General features: G+C 54.6%; 1 protein-coding gene across 1 annotated transcript in view; it reads left to right on the forward strand.

Moving 5' to 3' along the window:
- ENG (endoglin) overlaps positions 1 to 14,773 on the forward strand; it is a 32,658-nt gene that overhangs the window by 3,080 nt on the left and 14,805 nt on the right. The window contains exon 2 of the mRNA XM_007101780.4: positions 5,898 to 6,040. Coding sequence (XP_007101842.1) covers positions 5,898 to 6,040 — 143 coding nt within the window. The remainder of the gene's footprint in view (positions 1 to 5,897; positions 6,041 to 14,773) is intronic.

The following is a 14,773-nucleotide window of genomic DNA, read 5'->3' on the forward strand; positions in this document are numbered from 1 at the left end:
GCTCCGCGGCATGTGGGATCCTCCCAGACCCGGGCGTGAACCCGGTTCCCCTGCATTGGCAGGCGGACGCGCAACCACTGCGCCACCAGGGAAGCCCCTACATGATTTTTTTTAAAATTTTATTTATTTATTTATTTTTGGCTGCGTTGGGTCTTCCTTGCTGAGCGAGGGCTTTTCTCTAGTTGTGGCGAGTGGGGGCTACTCTTCATCGCAGTGCATGGGCTTCTCATCGCAGTGGCCTCTCTTGCTGCAGAGCACGGGCCCTAAGCGCATGGGCCCCAGTAGCTGCGGCACGCGGGCTCAGTAGCTGTGGCTCACGGGCTCCAGAGCACAGGCTCAGTAGTTGTGGCGCACGGGCCCAGCTGCTCCGCGGCATGGGGATCCTCCTGGACCAGGGCTCGAAACCGTGTCCCCTGCATTGGCAGGCGGACTCCCAACCACTGCGCCACCAGGGAAGCCCTACGTGAATTTTTTAAAGAACAAATATGTAGAGATTTTTAAAAAGCAATTTAACCATATATTCGCTTTAGTCCACTCCTCAAAGGAAACAGAAACAGATAAGAGGGGCAAAAACGACCTCCCCGGCTCCTTTATTATTATGGGTACTGTTAGCATGCTGGTGGATTGCTTACTAGTTTTTGTCTAGCTTTTTAAGGTAATTTTAATGCAGGTGGATCAAATTTGGAAATCTTGTGTACCCTTCTTATGTCCCAGAAGTTTTCTGTGTTGTCATCATGTGGACTCCATAGCCATCCCACTGTGGTTCTAGAATAGTCTCTCCCTCAAACGTGCCATCTCATCGTTTGCCTAATGAATTCTTTATTGTTGAATACTTAGGTGGTTTCCCCTTTGGAGCCAGTTATAAATACCACTTCCATGCACGTTTTTGGTACATGCATCTTTTCCTGTATTTTGGAGTATTTCACTTGGCTAGAGTCCCAGAAGTGGAGGTGCAGGGGTTCGTGGCCCATGTTGGGTGGCTGGGATCAAAGAGTATCTCCTAAGTGTGGATGAGCGTTTGCTGGAGGATGGGGTGGAGGTGAGACTTGGAGTCCCCTGTTCTGCTGGCCACATGTGTGAGGGTCTGGGACTCCCTGGAGAAGGGGGCAGGACATGTCCTGCTAGGGATGCAGGACACAGACCACAAATATCCATCTCTTAGAGCCTGCATTGGGGCAGCTTCCCATTTGTCTGGAGGAAAGGGAGGTTGAAGCAGAAGCCGTGTGAACCAGGAGACAGTGGGTCCCTGGGGACAGTGGGGGCATGACCATTAAGGTTCTCACTTCAGCCCGACAGATGGTGACACTAAGACCCAGAGGGAGAGAAAGAATTGATGTCTCTCTCACGCGCACAGATAGGTCAGTGATGGGCCCTCTGAGGACAGGCCTGGTCTATTTATTTGCTTGAGGACCTGACAAAGCATCTGGGCAAGAGGGAGGGAGCACCTCTTCTGTGTCCCCAAGTGCATCAGGCAGCCCTTTGTCTCTCTACCCAGGTTACAGACGAAGAAATCAAGCCTCGGGACAAGTGACAGGTCCAGGCTTCTTTTCTTCAACGCAGCTTCTTTTCTTTGCATCTTTGGTGGCCTGGGTGGGTGTGGAAGGCTTGGGGCGCTGATTGCCCTGGCTCTGGAGCAACCTCCCCCTTTAGCTGCAGCTTTGGGGCCTCAGCCCTGGAGGCTGAAGAGGACCCTCATCCAAGGCTGAGCTGACCTCAATACCTGTGATGGGGTGGGGGTGAGTGCCAGACACTCCTCTAGGCTTGTTTTGTGTACCATCAGACTTAACCTTCCCAACAGCCCGATGAAGCTGACACTCCTGTTACCCCCATTTTAAAGCCGAGGAGACTGGGGCACTGACAGGTAAAGGAATTTGCCTGAGTAACACAGCTCAGAAATGAGCAGCTGGGGCTCGGGCCCTGGACCTAACCATACACCACAGTGCCTTGGGGAAGACGATGAGGCTCTCTCTGTTGCCAGCTCCTCTCACCCCACGCATTAGGTTTCTTTCCTACACCTGCAGTGGCCCTCCCACCTAGAGCACAACTGGATGGGTTCTTTTTTTTTTTTTTTTTTAAGATTTTTTTGATGTGGACCATTTTTAAAGTCTTTATTGAATTTGTTACAATATTGCTTCTGTTTTACGTTTTGGTTTTTTGGCCACGAGGCATGTGGGATCTTAGCTCCCCGACCAGGGATCGAACCCGCACCACCTGCATTGGAAGGCGAAGTCTTAACCTCTGGACCGCCAGGGAAGTCCCTGGGTGGGCTCTGATGAGAAGATTTTCACAACAGTGTTTTAAAGGATGAATAGGCATTGAATAGAAGTCGTCAAATAAAGGAAGACTATTAGTCTGGGAAAGGGCATGGCAAGGGCAAGGAACAAGGTGTGTTTGAAGGAAAAGTTCACTTCTCCCCACTGCTGGACATAAATAACCGTGACGGCGGTTGCCAGTTCCTCACACATCAGGATCCTCCTTGGCCCTGTGCATGTGTCAGTTTTCCAATAGTCTCACCAATTCGTTGAGGAAGGTATTTTGATTATCACCATCCCCATTCTACAGATAATAGCACTGAGGCATGGAAAGGAAGCTGGCAAGTCGTAGAATCAGGATCTGAACCTTCAGCATCTATCAGATCCCTGCACTTTTTTTTTTTTTTTTTTTTTCCCCTGCACTTTTAAACTCCACTCCAGGTTGTGGAGTATGGCCTTAGCCCGCAGACATCGGGCAGCCGGAGACAGACTAGGGAAAGGAGTGTTGAGGCCTCACTGGTGGCCAGGCCCAGGGACAGTGGTTGGGCTGGACACAGGGAAATCTCTGAGGCCACAATTGGCCCCTGAAAGGAGCAAAGGGTGGCTGGGTAACTGAAGAAGAGGAAAAGCAGAAAAGATCCTTGTCAGAGAGGATTGGCCCTGGTTTCATGAAATAATCACAGCTACTGTGTCCAGAACACTTACTGGGTACCAGGCTCTGTACATGGGTTACCTCTTGCAGCTGATACATAGCCTGCAAAGTGGGTGCTGGGTGCTAAAGCTGGATTGTCTGGGTTCCAATACGGGCCCTGCCACTTAACAGCTGCGTGCCCTCAGGCAAATTCTTGCACCTCCCTAATCTTCAGTTTCCCCTTGTGTCAAATGGTTATAATAACTGCACCTACCTTGTAGGGCTGCTATGAGCATCAAACGAATGAACCCACATAAAGCCACAAAAGAGTACCTGGCGCCCAGTAAGCGTGGTGGAAGCTGTTTTGCAAATGGGGAAACTGAGGCTCAGAGAAGTTAGGCTTTTGCTCAAGGTGACCAGCTTTTTTAAGAGGCAGAGCTGGGATTTCGCTCAGACCATCCAGCTCCAGAGCTGGCTTTGCTTGACCATCGTCCTCTCGGCCGCCCAAGGTGCTGGGGGTGGCCATTTGGAAAGCCCCCAAGGTGGCTCTGTGCTTGTGGGTGGGGGAGGACAGGGAGGCGACAGAGGTGGAGAGGTGGTCCCCCAGTTGGTAGGTCTCTCACTCACCAGGTCACCCAGGGCCCCAGCGGCGCCTCCTCCAACCCAGGTCCCAGGAGCCCCAGGGTTTCCCTTGGTGCCAGGGGATTGTTTTCAGCTCTGTCTGGGCCCGCCTCTGGCTCCGGGAGACAGGCCCTGGGCGTCACACTCCCTCCTGTCTCCCCATTCTCGTCTGCGGAGTGGGGGCGGCCAGGACTCGAAAAGGCCCCAAAATAAATGGACCTCTTATCTGATCTCCCAGCCTGGCCTGTTATCTGATCATTACATAATGGCTAGGCCTGTGGCCTCTCCCGCTGGCTGACGCGCTGACGGCATGGAGGAGGTGGCCCCAGGAGGCCCCAGCAATCGGGAGGAACTGGGGTTCCTGGAAGTCTGGGGAGGGGGCAGGGAAAGTCCGAAGGGAAGGAGGAAAGCGCTGCACTAATCTGCAAGCCAGACCCTGGGTCTCGTGGGGAGAGGTAGGTCCGAGCCCGGCCCGGTCAGCCGCGTGTGCTGTGAATCTGGCACATCGCCTGTCTCCGGGCCTCAGTCTCCCCATCTGTACAGGAGGCCTAAGTAACAGCCAAGAAGTCTGTCTTCACTATCAGGGACAGGGAGAGCGTGAGGGGCTTGGTGGGTCCCAAGGGGGGTGATCAGCAGCAGGTGGTGCCAGCCCTTGAGTCTACTTGAGCCTGAGACATCAGTGACCTCCCTCACAGAGGCCGGAAACCTGCAGGCCACCCTGTTCCACCACATCACCACCCCCCTAGGAGAGTCAGTTCTTCTCCCGTGGCTGAAGTCAATCAAAGAATTGTGATAAAAAGAACTACCATACACCCTATCTCACCTCTGTGGGTTGTGTGGGTTCTATTCTTACTGTCCTTTTACTGACAAGGAAACCAAAGCCCAAAGTGAAATAGTTCGCCAAAGCAGCATCAGTTAGTAAGTGTTGGGCCTGAGATTCAAACCCAGGTCGGCCTGGCTCCAGGGACCTTGCTTTTAATGAAAATGCAGGCACTCTGGAGTCCCTGACACATAGGACAGGGCCAGGGTGAGGACTTATAAGGCAAACGTCCTTGTCCTGGACTTATCCTTCCCAGGGTGTTGCCGGCGGGTGGCAGTCTGCCGTCCTCCTCTGACCCCTGGGGGTCCTGAGCCAGCGAGGAGGTGGAAGGAGGTTGGGTTAGGCCAAAGACAGCCCAATAGCCCGGGATTCAGAAGAAGCCTCCCTCCCCCCTCCTCTGAGCTGGCGTCGGCTGGACGTGCGGCCAGGCCCTCCGCACCCATCTTTGATCTCCAAGAAAACAGGAAGTAAGCGCGACAAGATGGAGACACAAACTTCCAAACAGTCTCCCCTTCTCTGTCCTCCTTCCCTCCTCCGGAGCCCCCCCTTCCCCGGCACATTCCTCAGGACGAGGTGTAGGGGCCTCATTTCCTCTTCCTCCTCTGCTGGGTCAGGGTGAAATTCCATTCCCTTCCCTCAGGACCTGCGCTTCCGGGCAGCAGGCTCTGCAGCCTACTCCGGCAGCTGCCCTCTGAACCTGGGCTCAGTCTCCATCGGGGCCAGGAGACTCTCAACCCTCCTTGGCCCGTTCCTCCCGGCCTCCTTGAGGCATAAGGGGGGAATTTTTGTCTCCTGATCCTTTGGAGTGGACCAGCCCAGAGGCTTGGATGTGTGCACAGGTGGGTCCTGCCACGCATTTAGGGTTGCCAGATGTAGTAAATGAAAATTTAAGATGCCCAGTTTAAATTTTAATTTCGGATAAACCGTGAAAAATTTTTTAGTATAAGTATATCCCACGCAATGTTTGGGATATACTTATTCTTTTAAAAATATTCATTTTTGGGCTTCCCTGGTGGAGCAGTGGTTGAGAGTCTGCCTGCCGATGCAGGGGACACGGGTTCGAGCCCTGGTCTGGGAAGATCCCACATGCCGCGGAGCAACTAGGCCCGTGAGCCACAGCTACTGAGCCTGCGCGTCTGGAGCCTGTGCTCCGCAACCAGAGAGGCCGCGGCAGTGAGAGGCCCGCACACCGCGATGAAGAGTGGCCCCCACTTGCCGCAACTAGAGAAAGCCCTCGCACGCAAACGAAGACCCAACACAGCCAAAAATAAATAAATAAATAAACATTCATTTTTTTTTTAAATTTATTCAGATTTAACTGGGTGTCTTGCATTTTATCTGTCAACCCTACACCTACTAGCACTGTGACCTCAGGCAAGAGACTTTGTGTTTCTGAGGTTCAGTTTCTTCATCTGTGGAATGGGTATAATGATATCCACCTTGCAGGGTAGCTCTGAAGATACAATAAAGCCCTTCCCCAGTGCCAAGCACCCAGTAGGCATTTGGAAAGTGGGAGCAATTGTCACCACGTTGCTCTTAACCGGCCCACTCTCTGGCTGTGCTTTCCCAACAGGTCTTGCAGAAACAGTCTATTGCGACCTACAGCCTGTGGACCCACAGGTGACATACATCACCAGCCAGGTTTCTGAGGGCTGCGTGGCTCAGAGCCCCAATGCCACCCTGGAAGTCCACATCCTCTTCTTGGAGTTCCTAAAGGTGAGTGTCTGATGGCAGGGTCAGGTGGGGACCCAGCAGATGGCCCAGGGCCGATGAGATGAGGGGAACCTCTCCTTGTGGCTGTCCCTGAGACAGTGGGCTGAGTCCTCACCAGGGCCCCTGCCAGGAGTGTGACATCGGCACCTCATCTCACAGGGCCTGTAAGGGGTGGCATTTCTGGGGCAGTCTTCTGGATGCCCACACAAGACGCTGGTGCAGAGGGCTGTGTTTGGCCGGCAGCGGAGTGGAGAAGAGCCAGGCGAGCTGTCATTCATGTACCTCCAGTGATGGGGAGCTCACTGTTTCTCAGTGACACGGCTGTGCTCTAGGAGTCCTTGAGACAGACCTTGAGACAGTGCTTCCCTCAGTTAAGCGCAAATCTCCCTCCCTGGAATGTCACTCATTGAACATCTGTGACCCGGACAGGCAGCCCCCCAGAGACTGGAGGCCGGTGATGTCACTCAGAGACCATTCTCCCCCGACCAAGAAGGTCCACCGTGAGTTTGTCTAAGTCCCTCTTGATAATCATAACACGTTTATTGAGCACTTACTATGTGCTAGGTACTGTGCTAGGCCTGCTAAGTACCAGGAGCAGAGTTAAGCACCTTTCGTGTATTAAACCTCCTGAGGGCCCATCTGTCAGGGTCTGTTTCCCCACTTTTAGGAGGAGAGACCTGTGGCAGGCTGAGAGGCGAAGCGACATGCCCGAGGTCAGAGTTCACTAGATCCCCGAGACTCCAAGCTAGGCCGTCACCTGGGTCTCCGGTGGATCTCAGTGTTTAGCCGGCGCCTGGCCTGCCCGGGCTGGCAGCCACACCTGGCCAATGCGGCCTCAGGTCCTGATAGCAATTTAGTGGTGTCAGCTCGGGGTGAACTTGTGGCCCCCAAAACTGTTAGGTTGCCCTGCATTTGTGCAGTGATAAGACAGTGCCAAGACCACCAATATCGGGGGGCCTGCTCCCCACCACCCTGCCTGCCACCAGGACTGTGGGTCTCGATAATCCTCAAGCCGAAGATAGCGCCAAACACACGTTGTGTGGTTTCCATAGCCATTGTAATGTTTTTCAAGTTTGGTAATGATATGGAAAATGAGATTGCCCTCTGTAAGTTCCTCATGTGTGTTCGGATGTTCAGGTCTCTGTGCCTCGCCTGGGTGGCACTGGGACGCCCCCAGCCCCAGTCACGCAACAGTGAGCCAGTGTCAGAGAAGGCTCCTGGCCAGGCACCCAGGTCTATTGGAGACAGATGTGTAGACAGACAGCCAGGACCCAGATGATTGGTGCTTTCTCGGGGAGCGCAGGGCAGGGGTAGGCCAGCTGCGATGGGATTAGGCTGGGCTTCATGCAGGGAGCAGGAACACTAAGAACGGCCAGAGTTCCCGGAATGAAGGAGGCCGTGGGGAAGGGCAGAGGATAGAGTGAACGCACAGGCAGCAAAGTGGGACTCAGTTGAGGCCAGCACGTGATCCACTGCGTCGTGAGCTTACAGTTCACCTCGGGGCAGGGCTGGGGAGATGGGCAAGGCCCCGTCGCCATAGTAAGGGGTTCGGTCTCTATCCTGTGGGCAGTGACAGTCATTGGAGGGTCTTTAGGGGCACGACAGGGTGCTGCTGTAATATGTCATCCTAGAGCTCATGACACCAGAATCTCCCTGTCACACTCTGCCTCTTCCAGAGAACTCAGTCCATGGAGTGTCCGGCTTTTAACTCAAGGAGTCAGGCTGCAGGCTCCAGGACCGCTGGGCCTGTTTGTTTGAGGGGGTGATGGAGAGAGCTGGGGTTCAGGAGATGGGGGCTCCAGTCCTGGATCCGTCACTGGCCAGCACCTCGTATGGTGCCTGGCATGCAGAAGGGACTCCTTCTCCCCTCGCTCCAATAGACACACACTTCTTGGGCTAAGGGACTCACCAAAGAATCATGGAGTAGCAGAAGGTGGCCCAGGGCCTGGAGTATACCGACGACTGTTTGTTGAATGAATGAATGAATGAATGAATGAATGCACTGCCATGTGACCTTGAGGCCAGGGTTAAGAGCGTGGGCTCTGGAGCCAGACAGTCTTCGAATTGAACCTTACTCCCCACCACTTACAGGGGCACGATCTTGGGCCACCTCTCCAAGCCTTGGTTTTCCCTGGGAAACATGGAGATGATAATCATACCTAGCTCCCAGGGGCCTGGGAGAATCCAGTGGGGTAGCACAGGCGAATTCCTGAGCTCAGGCCTGCCCAGAGCCACCCTCGATGTTCAGTAGCTCTGCCTGTTGTTATTATAGCGTCTCCTCTGTGGGCTCCGTGTCTCCCCTGTCGGCACCCTCATTTGCTGAGCACGCTGCACAGTGGGCGGCACATCTTCACGCCAGTCAACTAATTCGATCCTCATAGGTTGTTGCTATGAGGCGGCTGAAACAGGGACTGGGAATCCATTTGCAAAGGGGGCAGCTGAGGTCTAGCCTGACGGAGCTGGGTGCTCCTGGCCTTCTTGCCCCAAGGGTCGAGCCCACGCTCCCACCAGATCTACTACCGTGAGAGCGAAAGACCCGTGGCTTCCCTGGGAGACATCTTCCTCCCCAGGCGGCCCCCAAGAAGGGGGTCTACAGCCCAACAGTCCCCCTCAGCCAGTCCTCGCCAGGTGCCTGCTCTGTGCCCGGCCTGTGTTGGGCATTGACGGTGCAGAGAGAAAGCAGATCTGGTCCTTGCCCTTGAGCCACCCGCAGGGGAGGCAGAGGTGGGCGTGGGCATCCCTGGCACCAAGCGATGGACTCGGCAGCTGGGGAAGGGGATGCAGGGGCCTGCGGGCCCCGGGAGGATTTGCACTGAGTGTGGAGGGAAGGAGGCGTTAGGGAAACGGCTCCCAGGGTCTAGCCAGCCCGCGAGGGGAGTCAAGGGCGTTCCAGGCAGAAGGCACTGTGTGAGCAAAGGCCTAGAGGCAAGAAACACGGGCGGGCAGCGGTGGCATGGGTGGCGACTGTCTCAGCAACGGGCCCTAGCCCTCCCAACCTATGGCTGCCGCCTTCAAACCCTGGCACAGAGAAACAGCTTTCCCCGGCATCCCCGTGCGGCCTCTCAAGCCTCAGATTTCCTGTGGGCGGACAGCAGATGAGTTGTGGCGGCCAAGAGCCTCGGGGAAGAGAGGTTCAGGGGGGCCGGTGTTGGGAGGGTTTGCAGACAGACGAGGGGGCCGCCGGGCAGGGGCTCTATCTTGCTGGGTCCCCGAAGGGCAGGCTGGAGCCTGGATTCCGGGAGGGGGCCCAGGGTCACATCCTGACCTGCAGAGACAGGAAACCGGCCTGGTGTCTCAGCAGTTCCCGTCAGGCCGACTACACTGATCTGCTGTCCTCCTAACAAACCCCAGGCAGCCAGAGCTGAAACAGCTTCTGATTCACCCCACTCCTGGGCAAACTCAGGGAACTGACGAGGCCTTGCCCACCCCCAAGCACACGAACTCGCGGGGCTCTGGCACTGACTCCTTCCTGGGGAGAGGGGCAGACAAGGCTGCTTGGGCAGACGGAGGGCGGGGGGGGGCCACGGGTTCCCCCAGGCCATCCTGGGAGGCTGTGAAGGGCTGTGGAAGGCAGTGCCGCCCTCAGACCTGGGCAAGGGGCCCCTGCCTGGGACCCACAATTTGCAGCCCCTCTCTGGCCCTTTTCCAGTTGCCTCTCCCCCGCCCCGGGTGGGGAAGCTGCCGAAGGGACCTGCACCCCTCCCCTAGTTCCTACCCTGGGAACCCAGGACTCCAGAATTCCCTGCCCAAATGTGCTGGGCCTCCTCCCAGGGCTGGATGGGGCTCTTTCTTGTCCTTTCCTCTAGAAGGGGCACTGCATGGCTGGCGTCAGCTCCCTTAGACCTGAAGGCTGGGTGAGGTGATTAAGAGTGGACATTGGTGGTGCAGAGAGAAAGCACACCTGGCCCCTGCCCTGGAGCCACTCCTGGGGGAGGCAGAGGCGGGCGTCAGCAGCCCTGGTACTGAGTGATGGACTCAGCAATGGGGGGCACGGGGGGCTGGGAGGAGTGAGCATGGCAGAGCTTGGGCATCCAGGCTGGTTTTCCACACGTGTCCATGTGAAGAGAAGCAAGGTGGGCTGGGGCCAGGGGCTGTCATATACGTTCTTGTCCCAGGCCTTGCAGATATTAGGGGCAAGCTTGGTGGAGGGGCATGGGCTGGGGGTCGGACAGACTGGACAGGGATTGTGTCTGCTCTCTCAGTGCTGTATCCCCAGTGTCCAGCTCAGGGTCAGTTCAGGTACTGGATGGATGGATGGATGGATGGATGGGTGGGCGGGTGAATAACGGAAGGAAGGGGAAATACACATGTGTGTAAGCATTTGCTGACTGTCCATCCCCAAGAGGTTAGTGGTGTCACTGACTGTTTGGGGGTGTTACTCTTGTCCTCTGCCAAGCTCCTTGATGACAGGGTTGTGTCTTCTTTCCTGTCCCCCTTTGACAGCATAGAAGCTGGGCCCAGTGCTGGTCTCTCAGACAAACGAACTGGGGACGTGGGGAGAACATGGGCTGACCAGGGACCCTCAGCTGGGGAGAGGAGCAGGCCTCTCCTGGGTGTTCTGGAAGCCCACCCTGTAGCCACCTGGCTGGAGACCGTGACTCCCAGGTGCCAATGGATGGATGGGTGGGCGGGTGAATAACGGAAGGAAGGGGAAATACACATGTGTGTAAGCATTTGCTGACTGTCCATCCCCAAGAGGTTAGTGGTGTCACTGACTGTTTGGGGGTGTTACTCTTGTCCTCTGCCAAGCTCCTTGATGACAGGGTTGTGTCTTCTTTCCTGTCCCCCTTTGACAGCATAGAAGCTGGGCCCAGTGCTGGTCTCTCAGACAAACGAACTGGGGACGTGGGGAGAACATGGGCTGACCAGGGACCCTCAGCTGGGGAGAGGAGCAGGCCTCTCCTGGGTGTTCTGGAAGCCCACCCTGTAGCCACCTGGCTGGAGACCGTGACTCCCAGGTGCCAAGCACTGGGAGCCCCAGGAGGCCGGATGGACTCTAGGGGCCACACAATACTAGAACATCAGTGAGCCCAGCTCCTCCCTGCACAGATGGGGAGACTGAGGCCCAGAGAGGGGAAGCTGCAGGGTGGCGTGGCTGAAGTAGGTCCCAATTCCAGCTAACTGCTGCCCAGCTCTAACGCCAGCCTCCTCAGCCTCCAAACCACGGCACTCCTCTGGATGAGCGGGCAGGGAGGGAACCGGCGGTAGCGAAAGCCAATCTATCAATACTACCATGTATTTAGCCGGGCACTGGACAACTCGCTTTGCAGGCAGAATCTCACTGAATCCTCACAAGTCTATGAAGTGGGTATATTGCTCAGCCCATTTTCCAGATCAGGAAGCCGAGGCCCAGAGAGAGGAAGTAACTGCCCAGGGTCACAAGCGAATGACTGAGCCCGGGTTTGAATTCAGGTCAGTCTGGCTTTGACCCCCTTCACCCGTTACCCTGCCTGCATGTGCCGTCTGAGTCTGCTGGGGTGGACAGAGGATGGCTGGCTCCAATCTGGCCGGCTCCAGTCTGGCCCTCGGAGTGGGGGGGGGCTGCAGGCAGCCCCGAGGCTCCACTCCTAGAAGAATTGCTGGAAGCGACTTTCTATAAGTGGCTACTAGCACTCAGGACCTCCTCACCGAAATCTCCCCTTCCCGCCACTGACTGCTGGGCCAACAATGGCATCTGTGGGACACGGGCACAAAAATAGAAACATGGTCTCCCGCCCACTGGCTCAGGGAGGGGGCCGGGGCAGGCCCAGGCCGGCCCAGGTTGCAGAGCTGGGGGAGAGGGCTTGGCTGGCCTGCCCGCCTCGGCTGGGCTCCCAGAATTCCCAGGATGACACTGGGAAGACTGGGAGCTTGGGGTGGGGGGCAAGGCAGGCCCCTTTCTTTGCCTTTGGGCTCCAGGCTGGGAGGCAAGAGGGAAGTCGGCGTGTGAGTGACCAGGCTGATGAGTCAGGGCCATGGGATGGAAATGTTTGCTGTGGAAACCTTGACTGGGTTTTTCTGGTAACCAGCTGGCCTTCGGCTCGGCCCAGGGGCTCAGAGACCCCAGGGAGCCCAGCCAGCCGAGTTTCCACATGGCTCACTTGCTGTGTGGCCCTGGCCCCTGCCTGCCCCTCTTTGGGCCTCAGCCCCCACCCCCTTCCCAGCCCCCAACTCTACAGGGAGGGACTTGGTGACAACTGACTGGGGGGACTGGTATGTGAGCCCTGGGAGCACAGCCAGATGTCATGTCATGACACACGTCACCAAGCTCCAGTCTCCTAACCCCCTCACCCTCAGCATGACCCGACACTGACCTCTACTTCTCTTTTTTAACTTCCTTTATCCCGAGCCCCACCTGGTTTGGGTTCCCAACCCTGTCTTACTCCCATTTCACAGATGGGGAAACTGAGGCACAGAGAAACTGGGACCGTTGCAGAGCGGCAGCAGGAATGGATGTTCACAGGGCTCTTTCCTCCCAGCTCAGGGGCTGCGCTCCCAGTCGCCCTGTCACCTGCAACGCTCTTGGCCTGCGGGTGTCCACCCAAGGGCAGAGGAGGGATCTCCTCGTCTGCAGCAGCCGTGGCACCTCCAAACCATGGGGCCCATCTATTCACCATGTATGGGCCTCAAGGTCTACTCCTCTGTGGGAGGACAGACAGATGGAGCCGGACAGTGATGAACTGTGGAGCGGTCTGGGCAGCGGCAGGGTTGACAGGGAGGACACGGTCCAGGTGAGCTATCCAGGGGTCCAGGCACCCACTCTGGCACCAGGCTGATGTGCACTGGGCGCCTGACTTCATCACTCACCTTGGCACGTGACCTCCCTGTCCCCGATCGCTGCATCTGTGAAATGGGAGAGTACCTGACCCTGCTTCATGAGAGCATGCACAACTTTCACAGCACAGGACTGGGCACAGATTAGGTGGAACCTCATGAAATTACGGATATTTGATTGTTGTTTCTTTAAAAGCTTTATCGTGAAAACATCTGCCTGTTTAAAGCGTACAGTTGAGCGGTTTTTATCAAATACACAGAGTTGTGCAATCACATTCGATTGTTCAAGCTAATAATACATAGGCATCTAAGGTAAGGAAGCTGGGGTGGGTGCATTCTCGATGGTTCAGACAGGTCAGCAGTGCCCGGGCCTTTCCTGATACCGCAGAGGTGGGCCTTCCTTCACTCCGGTTAATTTCGAGTACTGATCACAATCCTGGAACAAAATGTCAGTTCTGACCTTTAGATTGGTATTTCATATTTTACCAGAATATGGTATTAAATCCAGTATTTAATTCTTCAAGTGTTTAGAATTTTAATATTTTTAAATGTTTTAATATTTTTAAAAATTGATGAAACAAGATATTTCAAAATCCAAAAGTTATAAACCCATAAGAAAACATAAATTAATCAAAAATGTGAACTTATACAAACATAAATTTGAGACACATCATTCTACTGTAAATTAGCATAAAAGTGATTATTCAAAAAAATAAGCAACCTAAATAGCTCACTAAAATGAAAAAAATTATTTATGAAACATTGAAAATGAAACATTATTTGCTTTTTTGTTGTTGTTTCAAAGAGCAAACTTACAAAGAGGGATTATGGTGTCATTATTAGGTAACGGAAATATTTCTCGCAGATTTTTCCAGCAGCTGAAACACTCTCTGGCTCTGTGACATCAGTTGGGGAAATGGCCAGGAGATAATTAGAAGTTAAATCTAAAAACTTTCCACTGATGTCTTCATCTTGAAATACCTGTCTCCTTTTTGATAAGTTTGAGGAGATTTGGGGAGGGTCAGCTTTTTGTCTCTTTGGAGAGACTGCCAGCTTTTGAGAGCCTCTGGAGTTTGTGTTTCAGTCAAATGTTTCCATTTGTCTTTGTCCTCGTGAGGACGGGGCTTCTGAGGCCTACACCTGTCTCAGTTTCAGGAGTCACCTGTTCATACTGCATTGGTTCAGAGAGTCTTTGAGCAGAGCAGGGGTTCTTCTTTCGATAGAAGCTTTGCCTTCTGGATCGCTGTGTTCTTTTTTCTTCTTGAGAATAAGGAGGTATAGAAAAACGTGATGGGGCAGGATAGCGGTTGAGAGTAGAGGCCTGCCCCGGTCCAGATCTTAGCTCCATACTTACTTGCTGTGTGATCATGGGCAAATGATTTCACCTCTTTGTGCCCCACTTCCTCATCTGTCAGTGAGAAGAACAATGGTACCTACCTCTTCGGGTTGTCCTGGGGAGTAAGTGAGTCAATGTGTAAAGCACTTAGACTAGTCCAAGCACTTAGTAAGCACTATATAAGTGTGAGGTATTAATTATTGTTGTTGCCGTTTGTTGTTTGGCCTGAGGCAGCCCAACACTGGAGCCTACCCGGGGTCTTTGGTGAGGCTAATGGTGGACTTTTGGAGGGAGACTAGTCCAAGCACTTAGTAAGCACTATATGTGTGAGGTATTAATTATTGTTGTTGCCGTTGGTTGTTTGGCCTGAGGCAGCCCAACACTGGAGCCTACCTGGGGTCTTTGGTGAGGCTAATGGTGGACTTTTGGAGGGCTCACGCCAAAGATATAAGTGTGAGGTATTAATTATTGTTGTTGCCGTTTGTTGTTTGGCCTGAGGCAGCCCAACACTGGAGCCTACCCGGGGTCTTTGGTGAGGCTAATGGTGGACTTTTGGAGGGCTCACGCCAAAGAGTACTTCCCAGAACTTCTGCTGCCACTGGCCTTGTCCTCACGTTGAGACACAGCCACCCCCCGCCTCTGCAGGA

The sequence above is a fragment of the Physeter macrocephalus genome, chromosome 9 (assembly GCF_002837175.3).
Source record: "Physeter macrocephalus isolate SW-GA chromosome 9, ASM283717v5, whole genome shotgun sequence".
NCBI lineage: Eukaryota > Metazoa > Chordata > Mammalia > Artiodactyla > Physeteridae > Physeter > Physeter macrocephalus.